The sequence below is a fragment of the Mesoplodon densirostris genome, chromosome 6, assembly GCF_025265405.1.
Source record: "Mesoplodon densirostris isolate mMesDen1 chromosome 6, mMesDen1 primary haplotype, whole genome shotgun sequence".
Lineage (NCBI taxonomy): Eukaryota > Metazoa > Chordata > Mammalia > Artiodactyla > Ziphiidae > Mesoplodon > Mesoplodon densirostris.
The window spans coordinates 62,157,578-62,173,195 of record NC_082666.1 but is presented as its reverse complement, the minus strand read 5'-3'; the positions used below and the strand labels follow the sequence as shown (position 1 = coordinate 62,173,195).

Sequence of the window (15,618 nt, the reverse complement as noted above, 5' to 3'; positions counted from 1 at the left end):
GACGAAAAGGGAAGAATTTAGTGTCATCAGTTTGTTTTGGGTTCCCCACCACAATATGTTTTTTTTTTTTAACATCTTTATTGGAGTATAATTGCTTTACAATGGTATGTTAGTTTCTGCTGTATGACAAACTGAATCAGCTATATGTATATATATATATATCCCCATATCTCCTCCTTCTTGCGTCTCCCTCCCACCCCTCTAGGTGGTCACAAAGCACCGAGCTGATCTCCCTGGGCTATGCAGCTGCTTCCCACTAGCTATCTGTTTTACATTTGGTAGTGTATATATGTCCATGCCACTCTCTTACTTCGTCCCAGCTTACCCTTCCCCCTTGCAGTGTCCTAAAGTCCATTCTCTACATCTGTGTCTTTATTCCTGTCCTGCCCCTTAGGTTCTTCAGAACCATTTTTTTTTTTAGATTCCATATATGTGTTAGCCGTATGGTATTTGTTTTTCTCTTTCTGACTTAGTTCAAGCTGTATGACAGACTCTAGGTCCATCCACCTCACTACAAATAACTCAGTTTCGTTTCTTTTTATGGCTGAGTAATATTCCATGTATATATGTGCCGCATCTTTATCCGTTCATCTGTCAGTGGACACTTAGGTTGCTTCCATGTCCTGGCTATTGTAAATAGAGCTGCAGTGAACATTGTGGTACATGATGCTTTTTGAACTATGGTTTTCTCAGGGTCTGTGCCCAGTAGTGGGATTGCTTGGTCATATGGTAGTTCTGTTTTTAGTTTTTTAAGGAACCTCCATACTGTTCTCCATAGTGGCTGTATCAGTTTACATTCCCACCAAGAGTGCAAGAGGGTTCCCTTTTCTCCACACCCCCTCCAGCATTTAGTTATGTAGATTTTTTGATGATGGCCATTCTGACTGGTGTGAGGTTGATACCTCATTGTAGTTTTGACTTGCAATTCTCTAGTGATTAGTGATGTTGAGCATCCTTTCATGTGTTTGTTGGCTATCTGTGTATACCTTCTTTGGAGAAATGTCTATTTAGGTGTTCTGCCCACTTTTGGATTGGGTTGGGTTTTTTTTGATATTGAGCTGCATGAGCTGCTTGTAAATTTTGGAGATTAATCCTTTGTCAGTTGCTTCATTTGCAAATATTTTCTCCGTTTCTGAGGGTTGTCTTTTGGTCTTGTTTATGGTTTCCTTTGCTGTGCAAAAGCTTTGAAGTTTCATTAGGTCCCATTTGTTTTTATTTCCATTTCTCTAGGAGGTGGGTCAAAAGAATTTTGCTGTGATTTATGTCATAGAATGTTCTGCCTATGTTTTCCTCTAAGAGTTTGATAGTGTCTGGCCTTACATTCAGGTCTTTAATCCATTTTGAGTTTATTTTTGTGTATGGTGTTAGGGAGTGTTCTAATTTCATTCTTTTACATGTAGCTGTCCAGTTTTCCCAGCACCACTTATTGAAGAGGCTGTCTTTTCTCCATTGTATGTTCTTGCCTCCTTTATCAAAAATAAGGTGACCATATGTGCATGGGTTTATCTCTGGGCTTTCTCTCCTGTTCCATTGATCTATATTTCTGTTTTTGTGCCAGTACTATACTGTCTTGATTACTGTAGCTTTGTAGTATAGTCTGAAGTCTGGGAGCCTGATTCCTCCAGCTCCATTTTTCTTTCTCAAGATTGCTTTGGCTATTCGGGGTCTTTTGTGTTTCCATACTAATTGTTAAATATTTTGTTCTAGTTCTGTGAAAAATGCCATTGGTAGTTTGATAGGGATTGCATTGAATCTGTAGATTGCTTTGGGTAGTATAGTCGTTTTCACAATGTTGATTCTTCCAATCCAAGAACATGGTATATCGCTCCATCTGTTGTATCATCTTTAATTTCTTTCATCATTGTCTTATAGTTTTCTGCATACAGGTCTTCTGTCTCCTTAGGTAGGTTTATTCCTAAGTATTTTATTCTTTTTGTTGCAGTGGTAAATGGGAGTGTTTCCTTAATTTCTCTTTCAGATTTTTCATCATTAGTGTATAGGAATGAAAGAGATTTCTGTGCGTTTTGTGTCCTGCAACTTTACCAAATTCATTGATTAGCTCTAGTAGTTTTCTGGTAGCATCTTTAGGATTCTCTATGTATAGTATCATGTCATCTGCAAACAGTGACAGCTTTACTTCTTCTTTTCCAATTTGGATTCCTTTTATTTCTTTTTCTTCTCTGATTGCTGTGGCTAAAACTTCCAAAACTATGTTGAATAATAGTGGTGAGAATGGGCCACCTTGTCTTGTTCCTGATCTTAGTGGAAATGGTGTCAGTTTTTCACCATTGAGGATGATGTTGGCTGTGGGTTTGTCATATATGGCCTTTATTATGTTGAGGTAAGTTCCCTCTGTGCTTACTTTCTGGAGGATTTTTTATCATAAATAGGTGTTGAATTTTGTTGAAAGCCTTTTCTGCATCTATTGAAATGATCATATGGTATTCATCCTTCAATTTGTTAACATGGTGTATCACATTGATTGATTTGCGTATATTCACAATATGCTTTTCTAAATGATCAGTAGGAAAACATGATAAATCAGTTATCAGATCAAAATGGAAATCGGGATGTCAAAACATTCCATGGGATGCAGAATTCAGATAGACTGAAAAATACCATTTTCGCTTAATGTGACATTTCAGGTCAAAAACCAAAACCTCATTTGAATAATGTTGCCCATATTCCCATATGTATACACGTTGTAACATTTTAATCCTAAATTCTAGGTTAAAAACCTGGAGTTTTTACAATGAAGTATCACCGCACACCGGTCAGAATGGCCATCATCAAAAAATCTACAGACAATAAATGCTGGAGAGCGTGTGGAGAAAAGGGAACCCTCTTGCACTCTTGGTGGGAATGTAAATTGATACAGCCACTATGGAGAACTGTATGGAGGTTCCTTAAAAAACTAAAAACAGAACTACCACACGACCCAGCAATCCCACTACTGGGCACAGACCCTGAGAAAACCATAATTCAAAAAGCATCACGTACCACAATGTTCACTGCAGCTCTATTTACAATAGCCAGGACATGGAAGCAACCTAAGTGTCCACTGACAGATGAACGGATAAAGAAGATGTGGCACATATATACATGGAATATTACTCAGCCATAAAAAGAAATGAAATTTATTTGTAGTGAGGTGGATGGACCTAGTCTGTCATACAGCTTGAACTAAGTCAGAAAGAAAAACAAATACTGTGTGCTAACATATATATGGAATCTAAAAAAAAAAAAATGTTTCCGAAGAACCTAGGGGCAGGACAGGAATAAAGACGCAGACGTAGAGAATGGACTTGAGGACATGGGGAGGGGGAAGGGTAAGCTGGGATGAAGTGAGAGTGGCATTGACTTGTACCAAATGTAAAATAGCTAGTGGGAAGCAGCTGCATAGCACAGGGAGATCAGCTGGGTGCTTTGTGACCACCTAGAGGGGTGGGATAGGGAGGGTGGGAGGGAGACGCAAGAGGGAGGAGATACGGGGATATATGTATATGTATAGCGGATTCACTTTGTTATACAGCAGAAACTAACACACCATTGTAAAGCAATTATAGTCCAATAAAGATGTTAAAAAAAAAAAAGCTGGAGTTCTCAAGTTAACCAGTACTAATTTACCAGTTAGAAAAATTAAGCAAAAAGTTTATCAAGCCTGTAGTGTATCTAATATTATGCATTTTCAAGATGGCCTATTAGAAGGAAACATTTTGTGTTTATGTTAACAGTTATTTGAAGGATAGGTATGTCATGGCAAGTATGTGATGCTTTCAAGTATGGATTTACATTCTTTTCTACTTACCTTTAAGGAGAAGTCTTTCAGAGCACAGTTGTCCTTTTGCCTTGTAGAGTATTGGTAGTGATATGTCTGTATGTATACATGTGTATACAAAATTATATAAAGGCCTATATAAATAAGCTAAAATAAGGAAATAGTGGGAATGTTATGTATACATATTATTACAGGTCATAACTACTGCAGCATATTAAAGCATGAAAAAGTCAATTATAATAATATATATCTTTTTAAACTACAGATGGGTGACGAACAATGACAGTTTTGCACCAGAGGACCCATGTTTCTTTTGTGATGTTTGCTTCCGAATGCTCCACTATGATTCAGAAGGCAACAAACTGGGGGAATTCCTCGCTTATCCTTATGTTGATCCTGGAACCTTTAGTTAATATCAAAATGTGTACCCTTTACTTCCAAGAAATGCCAGTGAGGAGCAGGATCTACCTGAAACCATCAGCTGAAGTTACCACCCCAGCAAAGAAAATTCAAATCACAGGTCTTCTTATTAAGCAACTTGAATGTATTTAAATGTTTTGAAATATATTAAATTATTTTAATATTCCAAAGTATAGTTTTTATTCAGTGCTTTTTTGCCCATTTTTGAGTTGTCTCATTGATTTGTAGGAGTGCTTTATGTATCCTGAGTACAAATCCTTTGTCAGATACAAGTATTCTGGTTTTCTCCCAGTCTGTAGTATGCCTATTCACTCTTTGTCCAGAGGGCTTTTTGCTCATCTGTCATTATACATCAAGTGATGGAAGTGTTTTGAAAATTCTTTGAAGAATGTGAGCGCTACACCTTGTACCATGAGGCTTCCAAGGTAAAGATCCTCCAAATATCTGTAATAAAAATGAGGGAGAAATTAAGAATAAAAGCAGATTATTTAATAAATACAATATTAAGACTAGCTATTGTGTAATTTAATCTTACACTGAGCTCTTTTGTAATGTTAGGTTTTGTTTTGGTAGAAACTAGGCACACTTAACACTTCAGAAAGACTCACTACACAAATAACGAATGTATAAAGATCTTGAGTATACACTCATACCTTTACAGAAGTAACACTTAAGCTGAATCTTCGTTTCTTGACCAGAAGTTTTTGGAATCACAAATGCTATTAGATTAAAATGCATGTCAATTTAATATTTTTATGATTCAAAGAAATAGATTTTATCTCATATGACCAATGAATGGACATGGGAAATCAAGATCCTATGCATTGCTAGCTGTGGATCACGATTCTTAGGCAATAATACACAGCATCCTGTATGCAAAAACACAATTGTTTTTCTGTCCCAGCTCTTCATTCTTCTGGTTATGATAGTCTAGTTATCCTATTCTCATTCTGGGCCAAAGGGCAACTTTGATAAATTCTGAGGTCTAGATCCTTGAGAGAAAATTGTAGCTACCTATATTGAAACGTTTTCTGGAAATTTTTGGTGGAAAATTTAATTCTGTTTAATACTTTTAGGAATGCTGGAAAAATATTAAACAGAATTAAACATTTTAAATGTGTTGTACTTAAATTTCACGTTCTCTCTTCTAGGTTATATCTAAATTCGGCTGGATTCCACTTTCCCTGGATGGCTGAGAACATTTACCATATAAATAAAAAAAACTGATGAAGCCTAAAAGACTGTGTGTTTAAAAGGTTGACAGTGAAATGTTTTATGGACTTAAATGCCACATAAGTCAATTAAGTCGATTGGTATGTAGAAGACAAGGACCTGTTTCTAGCGGTGGTCATATTCACTGATTCAGTCAATACACCAGAAAATCAGCATAAGGAAATAAGAGGTCCCTCCATGGCTGGCTGGCTGTTATTGCCTACATGTTTACTTTCATGTGTCCAATGATGCTGAATTAGAACAGATTGAAAATCCTGCTGGAAAACCAAAGATTTATCTAATTCTTTAAAGTTCCACAGGTAAAAATGAATTTTTGCTTCCTTTATTTTTAAACTGCATTCTTTATAGGTCTCCATTAGTATGCAAGGGTCTGTTTACTTTTATTTTCATCATTTTGTATCTCAAAACAGCAAATTCCAGAAAGTGGATTGTCACAAGCAGCATTAATCCATGCATGGTACCAATCAATTTATTTTACTGGCAAAGAAGGCTATCAGTTAAAACATTACTGCTATTGAAACTCTTATTTTGTTCTTCTCTGAGATTATTATTATGCTGGTTCTTAAGGTTAACTTCTTCACCAAAGTCACAAAGGCTCAGATATGTTTCTATTATCATTTCCTGGTGAGGTCTAAAGGCCTACCACTACTCTCAGAACTTGCTAATGTATTGCATATCAGTTATACAGGTCTCCCACTATGTTGAACTCAAAAGAAACCCCTAACTTGAAGTAGGCATATTTAAGATGTCTTGAATCAGGGATTTTGTAGCTGTAAAATTCAGTTTTAAACAAATGACAAACTAGAGTCAACATTTTATCTAAAGAAGGCAAACATGAAAATGTTATGAACTTATTAATCAACATCCTCTGTAGTTAGAAATGAATGAAATTTTGATATACTAGTGGAGAGACAGGCACAAAATGATTACCTAGAAAAGCAATACCTATTTTAGGCTTCAGTATCCTTTAAGGATAATTTGACCTTTCTCCCAATCAAATTTCAGTGTCTCTGTCATCTGAGGTTGGAAAATTACACAGCATAAATATGTAAACACATTTTTGGACTATATAGCAGCTTCTCCGTTTCTTAATATGTAATTATGGGTTTGCTATTTCCAATAGATCCTTTCTCTGGATAAGTTGTATTAGTGAAGCCCTCACAGAGCCCTGTAAAAGCCTTTGCTCTTGTACAGGATTAGATGGCAGACCTGATCTTGACCTGACGTCTTTAACCAGGTAAGTGTGTATGGGTACACTACAATCAGTGTATCAGCAAAAACTGGATAAAATCTATCAATCATCCTTCTATTTGAAATCATTCCAGTCAAGCTGTTTCAGGTTCTCCGATTTAGATGATACATCTGAAATTTCTCTAGAGCAGCTGAGAAAACATGCAACAACTGATTCTGCCAAGTCATGTGGTAACTTACTCTTAAACGTTATCTGATGGTTAAAAAAAAAAAATCACAAAAGAGATGTTGCTTATATATTAAAAAAAAAAAAACGTTTGGGTTGGGGCTAGCGAACTCATTTAAAGTATCTCTTACTGACTTGTTCAGCTATATAGTTTTGGTCAAATACAAATTTAAATTGAGCCAGTGCTCCCGAAAATTGATACCTGTTTATATGACTTTTTCTTAAGAGCTCTGAGAATAGTAGTTATCTGTGAATCAACCTATGACAAAATTTTTTCTTGAAATGAGGGTAGAGAAGGCAATAGTGTTTTAAAGGCTACGTGAATCAATTGGCTAGAGCAAGGTCAGCCCATAAAAGCAGACATAAATAATCAGAATGCTACTGTATTTCTCTCCAGCATTTGAATAGTCTGTGGTTTCTTGGTAAAAAAAAGGAAGGGTAAACCAAAAGATAACATTTCCTGTATTTTTATCATTTTGAGCTTATGTTTCAGTAACCCTGTGTCCCCAAATAATACAGTTTCTATGACCAAGTATACTCTCTTGGAAGCAAATCCAGAATTCCAGCACAGTTTTATAAATGGCAAATAAGTAATTTACTAGTAGACTTTGATAGAAAAACTCTTTAATCAAAACAAGTTTACATGTTGACACTTATGGCTTAACTAGAATAAATCTGTCCAAATTTAAATTGTATTAAAGGACCAAACATATAATAGCAGGAGTTCCCTCAAAACAGTGGGTCCTAGTTCCATTGTAAGACCTCTCAAAAGCAAAACTCCAATTACTGAAATGTTTCAAACTTTTCATCTATAGATGAAAACAGTTACCCGAGAGGTCAGAGCATAGGATGCATGTCACATGCAAACACTGGTAATTAAGCCTTTTCCCCATATTCAGTTTCTAAACATGAGAAGTGTCTTTTAAGCTACTGCAAACCACCAACTGACCTAGTATTCAAAATACCTTAGAAATGCTGTTAAGTTACCCTTAAATTTTGTGTTAACCTTGGTTCACCCTGATTTAGTCCATATCCATGATAATACAGACAACTCCTTTACTTTTGTCTACTGTGTTTCCGCTTTTTGCAATCCTGTCACATGTGTGACATAGAAATAAAAATTCCCTTCTGGTATAGCCATGTTTTCAAATAGGTTTGTTTCCTTATATAGTATTTACTTTTATTTACTGCAAAAGCATTATGGATTGCATTTTTTCCAATTAAAAAAATACTTAGTGACTTCTTTAATGTGTGACTTTTTAAAAAATTCAGAAACTCGAGACATTTCTCAAAAATAAACTTTTATCATTTAGTTTTCAGTTTCAGCTGCTAGTGCCTGTAAAGGATCTTAAATGGTTGAACCCTAAAGCCAGATTCATTCCTATATATACTCCTGCTCGCTGCAGGAAACTCATGTGACTTCACTGAATTCCCAGCCACAAAACTAAATTACCTTCAAAAGTTAACATGAGTTTTGTACCCCGGAGAACAGTTCAACGTCAGTTGGATATCTAGTTGTCATACAAAAAGGCATACAGACCACACATTGTTACAAAGCAGCAGGATAATGTAGCACAATGTAGACTGAGATTAAAATTAACTTCTGATAAAAGGAGGGAGGGAGTGAATACTTGTATAGAAGTAACATTATCTATTGTAAAAATGATTAACTTCTACAAAAACCCACAAACAATGAAAAGACAGTCTGGTAAATCCAAGATTTGTAAAAACTATGCACAAAACCCACAGTATTTGGGAAAAGAGGAAAGGTTTATCCAAGTAGCAGTTTTAAAAATGTAACCTTTTTCTACTATCAATTACACATTAACACACACACACTAATTGAAAATATACTACAACCAATGTCTGGAAAAGCAGTTTAACATTTCCTAAAATGGACTTTCCCTCACATTTACTGTATTATGTAGCTGTTAATACTGCACAAGTACAATTAGCAACGTTTAGTCACTTTTAAACAAAGATAAGGAGATTTCTCCCTCAAAACAAGTTTTAAACATCAAAACCTATGCTTATAAAAATTTAAAACTTTCAGCAGTCTAAATATTTTGAATGAAAACCATTACAAACTTCTCAAATGTTCTTTATATTCCAGGTTTGTCAACCTAGTTATCTAGTGTAGAATCCTTCAGAGATATTTCAGTCTCTCTCTCTTCACTGGATGGCCTAAAGAAAAGGGAGAAAGAAAGGTGTGACAACTGGGATTAGGACTTTTCCCTCAGGAGGAAAAAAGATATTAAATCTGTGCATTTGTTTTTAAAATCACCAAAAGAATTTTTTCTGTGACTTATTGTTAATTGTTATCTTTTGTCCAAAATTTTATTTTACCATGTTGTGTCTTCTTCCCAAAGTACTGTGCACATCAAGCAAAATAACTCAGGAAAGCATCATGGCCCAGGCCCTCTCCCACCATTTCCAGCTTTAAAATGAATTCTCTTTAAAGAACATGAAAGTGTTGTATCTGTGATACCAACATATTATAAATCTTAAGAGAGGGTAATATACACACGGACAAGGTTTCCCTGAATTTCAGAATTAGAAAGGATGCTTGATTCCAAGTCCTTCAAGTGTACGGTGGACAAACCAAGATTTGGATAACTATGGTTACAGATCTAGTTATTTTAGAGTGGGTATGATAATACAACACAGCCTATGATTCTAGATCTAATTTCTGTATCCTGTCAAAATTCAAGAAGTATGGACATGGGTCATTATTAAAGGTGTTATCAGTGGACGAAGTCCAAGGAACAGTTATTTTTTTAAACAGGATTCCTGCCTTGCTCTATTCCCTTGAATACAGTGGCATATTAGTTTTAAGCAAAGTTTCTTTATGGCTTGGCCATTTTAATTTGCGTCTTGAATCCTGAATTCAGGAAGTGAGTGATGAAAATATAATCCTTTACACAAATAACCTTGGAACAGCAATGTGATTTAAAAATTAAAACATACATCACAACCCACTAAAACATGTCCTCACTTTTTCTTACTGCTGGCCTCGTGGTTGTCTTTGCTTTCTTCATTGCTGTCTCCATTATGTTGTGGTTGATTACTGTCTTGAGCGTCCGATCCTCCATTTAGAGTCTTTGAACCTTTATAAAGATTTCAGTGGAAAAACTGTTAGAAAGACCCCAAATCAAAAATAAAACATAGTCCCAAAGTTTCTAATACTGTATTTTATTTGAAATTACATTGTAATCCTTTGGGTAGACAAGGCACAATAAGAAATGGGGTTACTACATATATCTACCCATATAAGAAGTAGGTTACTAATCTGATTATTCCATTTGTTACTGTTATCAGGAACACGAAAGGGTGGTACAACTCTTTGGAGCATTATGATTTATTCCAGTTCTTAGAAAAAGCAATGAGAATCACAGTAAGATTTTGTGTTTAACAACAAAACATGGCAAAGTAGTTAATTAACATGATTTCGTCTCTTATGACAAAATGATGAGGGCTTCCCGGTAAGTATTATTTCATTAACAAATCTCTAAGGAGACCTATATCATTCCCTAATAAGTGAGTAACAAAATTCATCTTTGGAACAATTTTTTCCTACATTAAGCAGTTGCTGCTAAGATGTTTTAGTACTGTGGAATTGGGGAAGCTGCTAATTTTGGGGAAGTGGCTAATGGTACAGGCAGACCTCGATTTATTGCGCTTCGTAGATATTGCCTTTTTTTTTTTTTTTTTTTTTTTTAACAAATTCAACGTTTGTGGCAATCCTGCATCAAGCATGTTTATCAGCACCATTTTCCTAACAGCATTTGATCAGTCCACTTCTCTGTGTCACATTTTGGTAATTCTCACAGTATTTCAAGCTTTTTGACTTTTCTTATAGTGATGTGTGGTCAAGTGATACTTGATGTTACTACTATGACTCACTGAAGGCTCAGATGATTTGTTAACATTTTCTTAGCAACGAAGTATTTTTTTATTAAGGTATGTATATTGTTTTCTTAGACATAATCCTACTGCACACTTAACAGATTACAGTATAGGGTAAAAAGCTTTTTTTTTTTTTTTTTTTTTTTTTTGCGGTATGCGGGCCTCTCACTGTTGTGGCCTCCCCCGTTGCGGAGCACAGGCTCCGGACGCGCAGGCTCAGCGGCCATGGCTCACGGGCCCAGCCGCTCCGCGGCATATGGGATCCTCCCAGACCGGGGCACGAACCCGTATCCCCTGCATCGGCAGGCGGACTCTCAACCACTTGCGCCACCAGGGAGGCCCGGTAAAAAGCTTTTATACACCCTGGGAAACCAAAAAACTCATGTGACTCACTTTATTACAGTAGTCTGGAACCAAACCTGTGGGGTATGCCTGTAACTATGGATTCTGTTTTAAGCATCGGTCATATATACATCCTAAAATATTTATGATTGAAATAGTGTATTTGGAATTTGCTTCAAAATAATCTTCAGGGGTGTCACAGAGAAACTTGATGGGGATATAAAAAAGCAATACTCATGTATTGATAATTGCAGAAGCTGAGTGATGGGGACATGGGAAGTTCATTTCCCTCGACTTCTGTGTAGGTTAGAAATGTTTCCTAATTTAAATGGAAAGAGAATAGCAACCACTACTACTACTAATTTAAACTTGATGAAAACTTAGGGATGAAAAAGAAATCCAGAAGCTAAGGCTGATCATGTTCTGCTAAGGGCTTTATGAGACTTTCTCATCATTTAATATAGATAAGGTATTAATAGGATTAAATATTGAAGCCATTTTTGAAAAGTAGTTCCAGCGAACAGTTACCACATACCTGTTTGTTCCTTTTCTAGCTTTTTGTTTGGCCCTTTCTTCCCTTGATCTTTGGTTTTATTTGCTTCCTCATGCTGTCTTTGTTCGGCAAGAGATTTATTCAGCACTTGTGTGATCACAGAATCTCCTTCACCAACCAAAAACATGTTCTTAAACTTGTTATACAACATTGTAGACTTTTCCATGATAACCTGACTAACTTTGAATCGCCGTATCTGAGAAAACAAAACATATACTCATAATTTTCTTAATTTTTTAAATGTTACTTAATGAAGTGGTGATAATGAGGAAATTTAAAAAATCTACATGACTCAAGATCACTTACTTTTTTCAGTGTTGTAATCATCTCTGTGTGTTTTTGAGCTTGCTGCATTGTGACCTGAAGTGAAGCAAGTTCATCCAAGGCCTCAATACATCTGTTCACATCCTTCATGACAAAATAGTAATTTCATAACTGTTAATTACCACAATCCATATAATCTATTTCTAGAGATTACTTTTAAAATCTCAAATAACAAGGCAGTACAAAATAACCAGTAATAGTCTGTTATCTCAAATTTACACACTTATAAAATCATGTGAGAAAATAAAATATGAAGCTATAAAAGCAGCACTGTATTTTTAAATGAGGTATTAAACACTTACAAGATTATCAATTTTGAGTGAATTTTTAATTTCAGCATGTATCCTTTGAAGTCGAGAATCCATTGATGTTTCTATAAATTAAAATGTGAAACACAGTAAATAGAGTTTCCAAAACCAGTATTTTTGTATAATCTAAGCAAGGTATAATGGAAAGATTTGGTAAATTTTTTAAAATGTTCTTTGTAATCTGCCTACATCATTAAGAAGTTATCTGCCATTTTTAGTATTTAGGAAACCAACATTCATCATATAAGCAAAGAATCACCATCTAGCTGCATGTTGCTAAGAAAAAAGCAGTTTGCATCCAATAACTCCTCTTCTGCAATCCTTAAAGCACTGCTTCACCCTTACACATTTAACCGAAACTAAAAAATCCATCTGAAACCAGATTTGTCAGAAATGGTAAAACATCTAGCTTTAGGCAATGTTATAAAAATTTGACTTCATCATATATTGCGCAGTAAAATAACAAACATGACTCCTTAGCAAGTTCACCTGATAACACTTAAAAACAATGCAAGGTATATAGAATCCATTAGGGATTTGAAATGTGTACTTGTAGGATAAGAACATAAAATGACCAGTTTCAAAACCTATACAGTTAAGTGTCTGTAAAACTTCCTTTCTGTGTAGAATACAATTTTATACATCTTAGAAAGTGAAATAACTAACCTCGCTTCTTCTCCACTTTCTTAACTTCTGGCTTCTTTCCTTCATCTTTATTCTGCCTATCAAATGTTAACACAAATATTTCAAAAACATTGGAACTGTGTGACTGGTTACCAAATGCCCACAATCCCTTATGTAAAAGTTAAAATTTTTCTTTAAAATAGTCAGTGGCCTAGATCACAAGGAATTGACTATAATTTTTAGAACTCGGTAATGCCACATTAGTATTAATTAGTATAAATATAAGCAAAACTCAAAATGTAAAAATTAACATGCTAAAGTGATGTAACAATCTACTTTTTCAGTGGCATTACAAATAAATTTTAACGGCTGCCTCGGTGAAATTTTGTTCCAACAATACTGTGTTAAAAGACCGACTTTAGGTCAGTGGATAAACAGGCCATAGTGGGAAGAGAATGCCTATGTTTCATGAATTCTACATCACAATTATTTTTTTAAATAACATGTCAAAATAGACTGATTTAATTGTTCCCACATCTCCCAAGGGTAGAGAATTTTAGGGGTTCAAAGTTAGTTTCAAGGTTAAATAGACTGTTTATTATACTAGATTAAAATGGAGTGGGATTTTTTTTTGCGCCAATATATCAAACTTAAATGACATTCACTAACATTTACATACCATTTCACAAATGAAAAGGTACCATTTTACTGTAAATCACAAAAATAACCATTTAAAAATGAATTCTTAATAATTTCTAGTACCTTGACTCGGAGTTCAGGCCCTATTATAATAAACCAATTGAAATAGACAAGAACAAAAAAATATCTAAAAATCAGGTATTTTTTTAAAAAAACTTTATTTTAAAATTTTGGTTACAATTTCATTTTTGTTTTCTTAACAAGTCTACTGTTTAATCTCTCAGGATTAAAAAACAATTATTAATCTTCTAAAGAACTGAACAACAAAGGAGTGTCAAGGGTAAGGGCACAACTGCCCCATTCTCTGGGGGTATAGTAGCTACTCCAGTTTAACACCTAGCTTCAAAACAAAATTAATTTTTATATTTTCTAAATGAAATAATGTACAACCACCATCTTCATCTGAGCTTATTATAAGTTTCAAACACAAAAGCTTCATTTTAAGCTTGGTAAAAAACTCTTTTAACAGGAATGATGGCCGACATTGGTATGTAGTGTGTATCTTACAGGAAATGTTTTTTAACAATCATAACACAGTAATAATGCCATTAATGAAGTCCTCAATTTAGAATCTGGAACATTCTTCCATCAAGGGGGGGGAGGGGGAAATTCAGTCCAATGAGTCTGTCTCAAGATCTTCATCTCTTGTTTGCTCCACTTGTATTCTCTTTTCAGTAACTGGATTAATGCTTTGAGCCCAAAATGAGATATATTTTTTATTACTGTAGATTACATGTTGTTTGGCTGGGAATACAATACAATAAACTTTATTTTGCATAATGCATTTCATACAAGCTGCATCTGAAATGCTTTACAGAGCAAAACTGTCCAAGTACAAAGTTTTGTAATAACAGGAGAAGGAAAGAAAACACAAATATTAGAATTTGAGAAAGTTACATTCGGAGGACATTCAAAAAGAAATTGAAACACATAAAGATTAACTCTGAGATACTGAAGAAGGGTTGGGCTAGATTTACTAAGCAACAACTAATTTTATATCTTAATTTGGGGAGCACAATAAAGTTAAAAGCAACAAACAGTCCAACAACTTTTCAGTGAAAGGACAGGAAAGGATAGGTAACAAAAAATAACTCTAGTATTTACATAAATGGTCAAAGTCTAACATTAAAGGGAGTAACATTTCTGAGCTTTAGATCAATTTTTACATTACTCCCTCAAGTAGCTAAAACTGTTTATATATCCTCCAAAAAGACTAAGAAAGCAGATGGTCAAACGCTATACTTATCAAGAAAGACTTTCGGCTTACAGATTTATTATATATAAAAAAAGTACAAAATTACTTAAGAATAGTTTTAAGAATTTCACTATTTTTTATTGAGTTTGTCTTAGTGACCTAGAGCATGTTTTTAAAATCACCTCCTCACTAAAACAACAAAAAAACAAAGTTTAGTCAGAATAATGCAAGACGCTTCACAAAGAAAGAAAGGTTTTTCAGAGAAAGAACTCAGAAGTGACAGTCTAAAGATAACTAGGAAACAAATGTAATAAACATATGAAGCCTAATCATCATTGGCATTGCTATTTTCCCTCTTATAAAGTTATTTTATAGAATAAACTTAAAGGGGAAAGAAATTCCCCATGGTAAATATATTGTCTCCAGGTATCAAAACTTCTTAGCTTGAACTCGATTTATATTGCACACATCTAATGCAAACCCTGTCAGCCTTTAAATTTTCTTTTACTGGCTTCTTGGGTTTCCAACTGTGCTTTTGTTATTTTTGCTGGTCTTCTGGGGGAGGGCTGCTGGTGGTATGACAAATATGGGTATTTCTTTCATTCTTTCTCCACCAATTATCTTTCTCTATTTAATATTATACAAGAAAATAGTAGAGGATAAGGACATTTTCTACAAAGCCACTTAACAGTTAAGCCCTACTGCACTTTCAGTTTAAATTAAAAATATTCACAGGGTGATTATCTCAGTAAATTTCATCCTCTTTACTCAGAAAAGAATGAAGCCTGAAACATGATTATCATATACAGAGGACATTTT

The 15,618-nt window shown here is 34.7% G+C and overlaps 2 protein-coding genes across 5 annotated transcripts in view; one reads left to right on the top strand and one right to left on the bottom strand.

Moving 5' to 3' along the window:
* Positions 1–4,336, top strand: part of SNAPC3 (small nuclear RNA activating complex polypeptide 3) — a 38,458-nt gene extending 34,122 nt beyond the window's left edge. Inside the window, exon 9 of the mRNA XM_060102108.1 lies at positions 4,044–4,336. Coding sequence (XP_059958091.1) covers positions 4,044–4,191 — 148 coding nt within the window. The 3' untranslated portion in view covers positions 4,192–4,336. The remainder of the gene's footprint in view (positions 1–4,043) is intronic.
* Positions 4,337–7,455: 3,119 nt separating this feature from the next.
* The window catches only part of PSIP1 (PC4 and SRSF1 interacting protein 1), a 40,056-nt gene continuing 31,893 nt past the window's right edge, over positions 7,456–15,618 (bottom strand). Inside the window, exons 11-16 of one of the 4 annotated variants that reach the window (XM_060102104.1) lie at positions 12,948–13,003; positions 12,276–12,346; positions 11,956–12,057; positions 11,632–11,845; positions 9,844–9,955; positions 7,456–9,032 (exon numbers count right to left, since the gene is read on the bottom strand). In XM_060102104.1, the coding sequence (XP_059958087.1) occupies positions 8,972–9,032; positions 9,844–9,955; positions 11,632–11,845; positions 11,956–12,057; positions 12,276–12,346; positions 12,948–13,003 (616 nt within the window). In that variant the 3' untranslated portion in view covers positions 7,456–8,971. The other 3 variants (XM_060102105.1, XM_060102106.1, XM_060102107.1) reach the window with 3 other exon arrangements.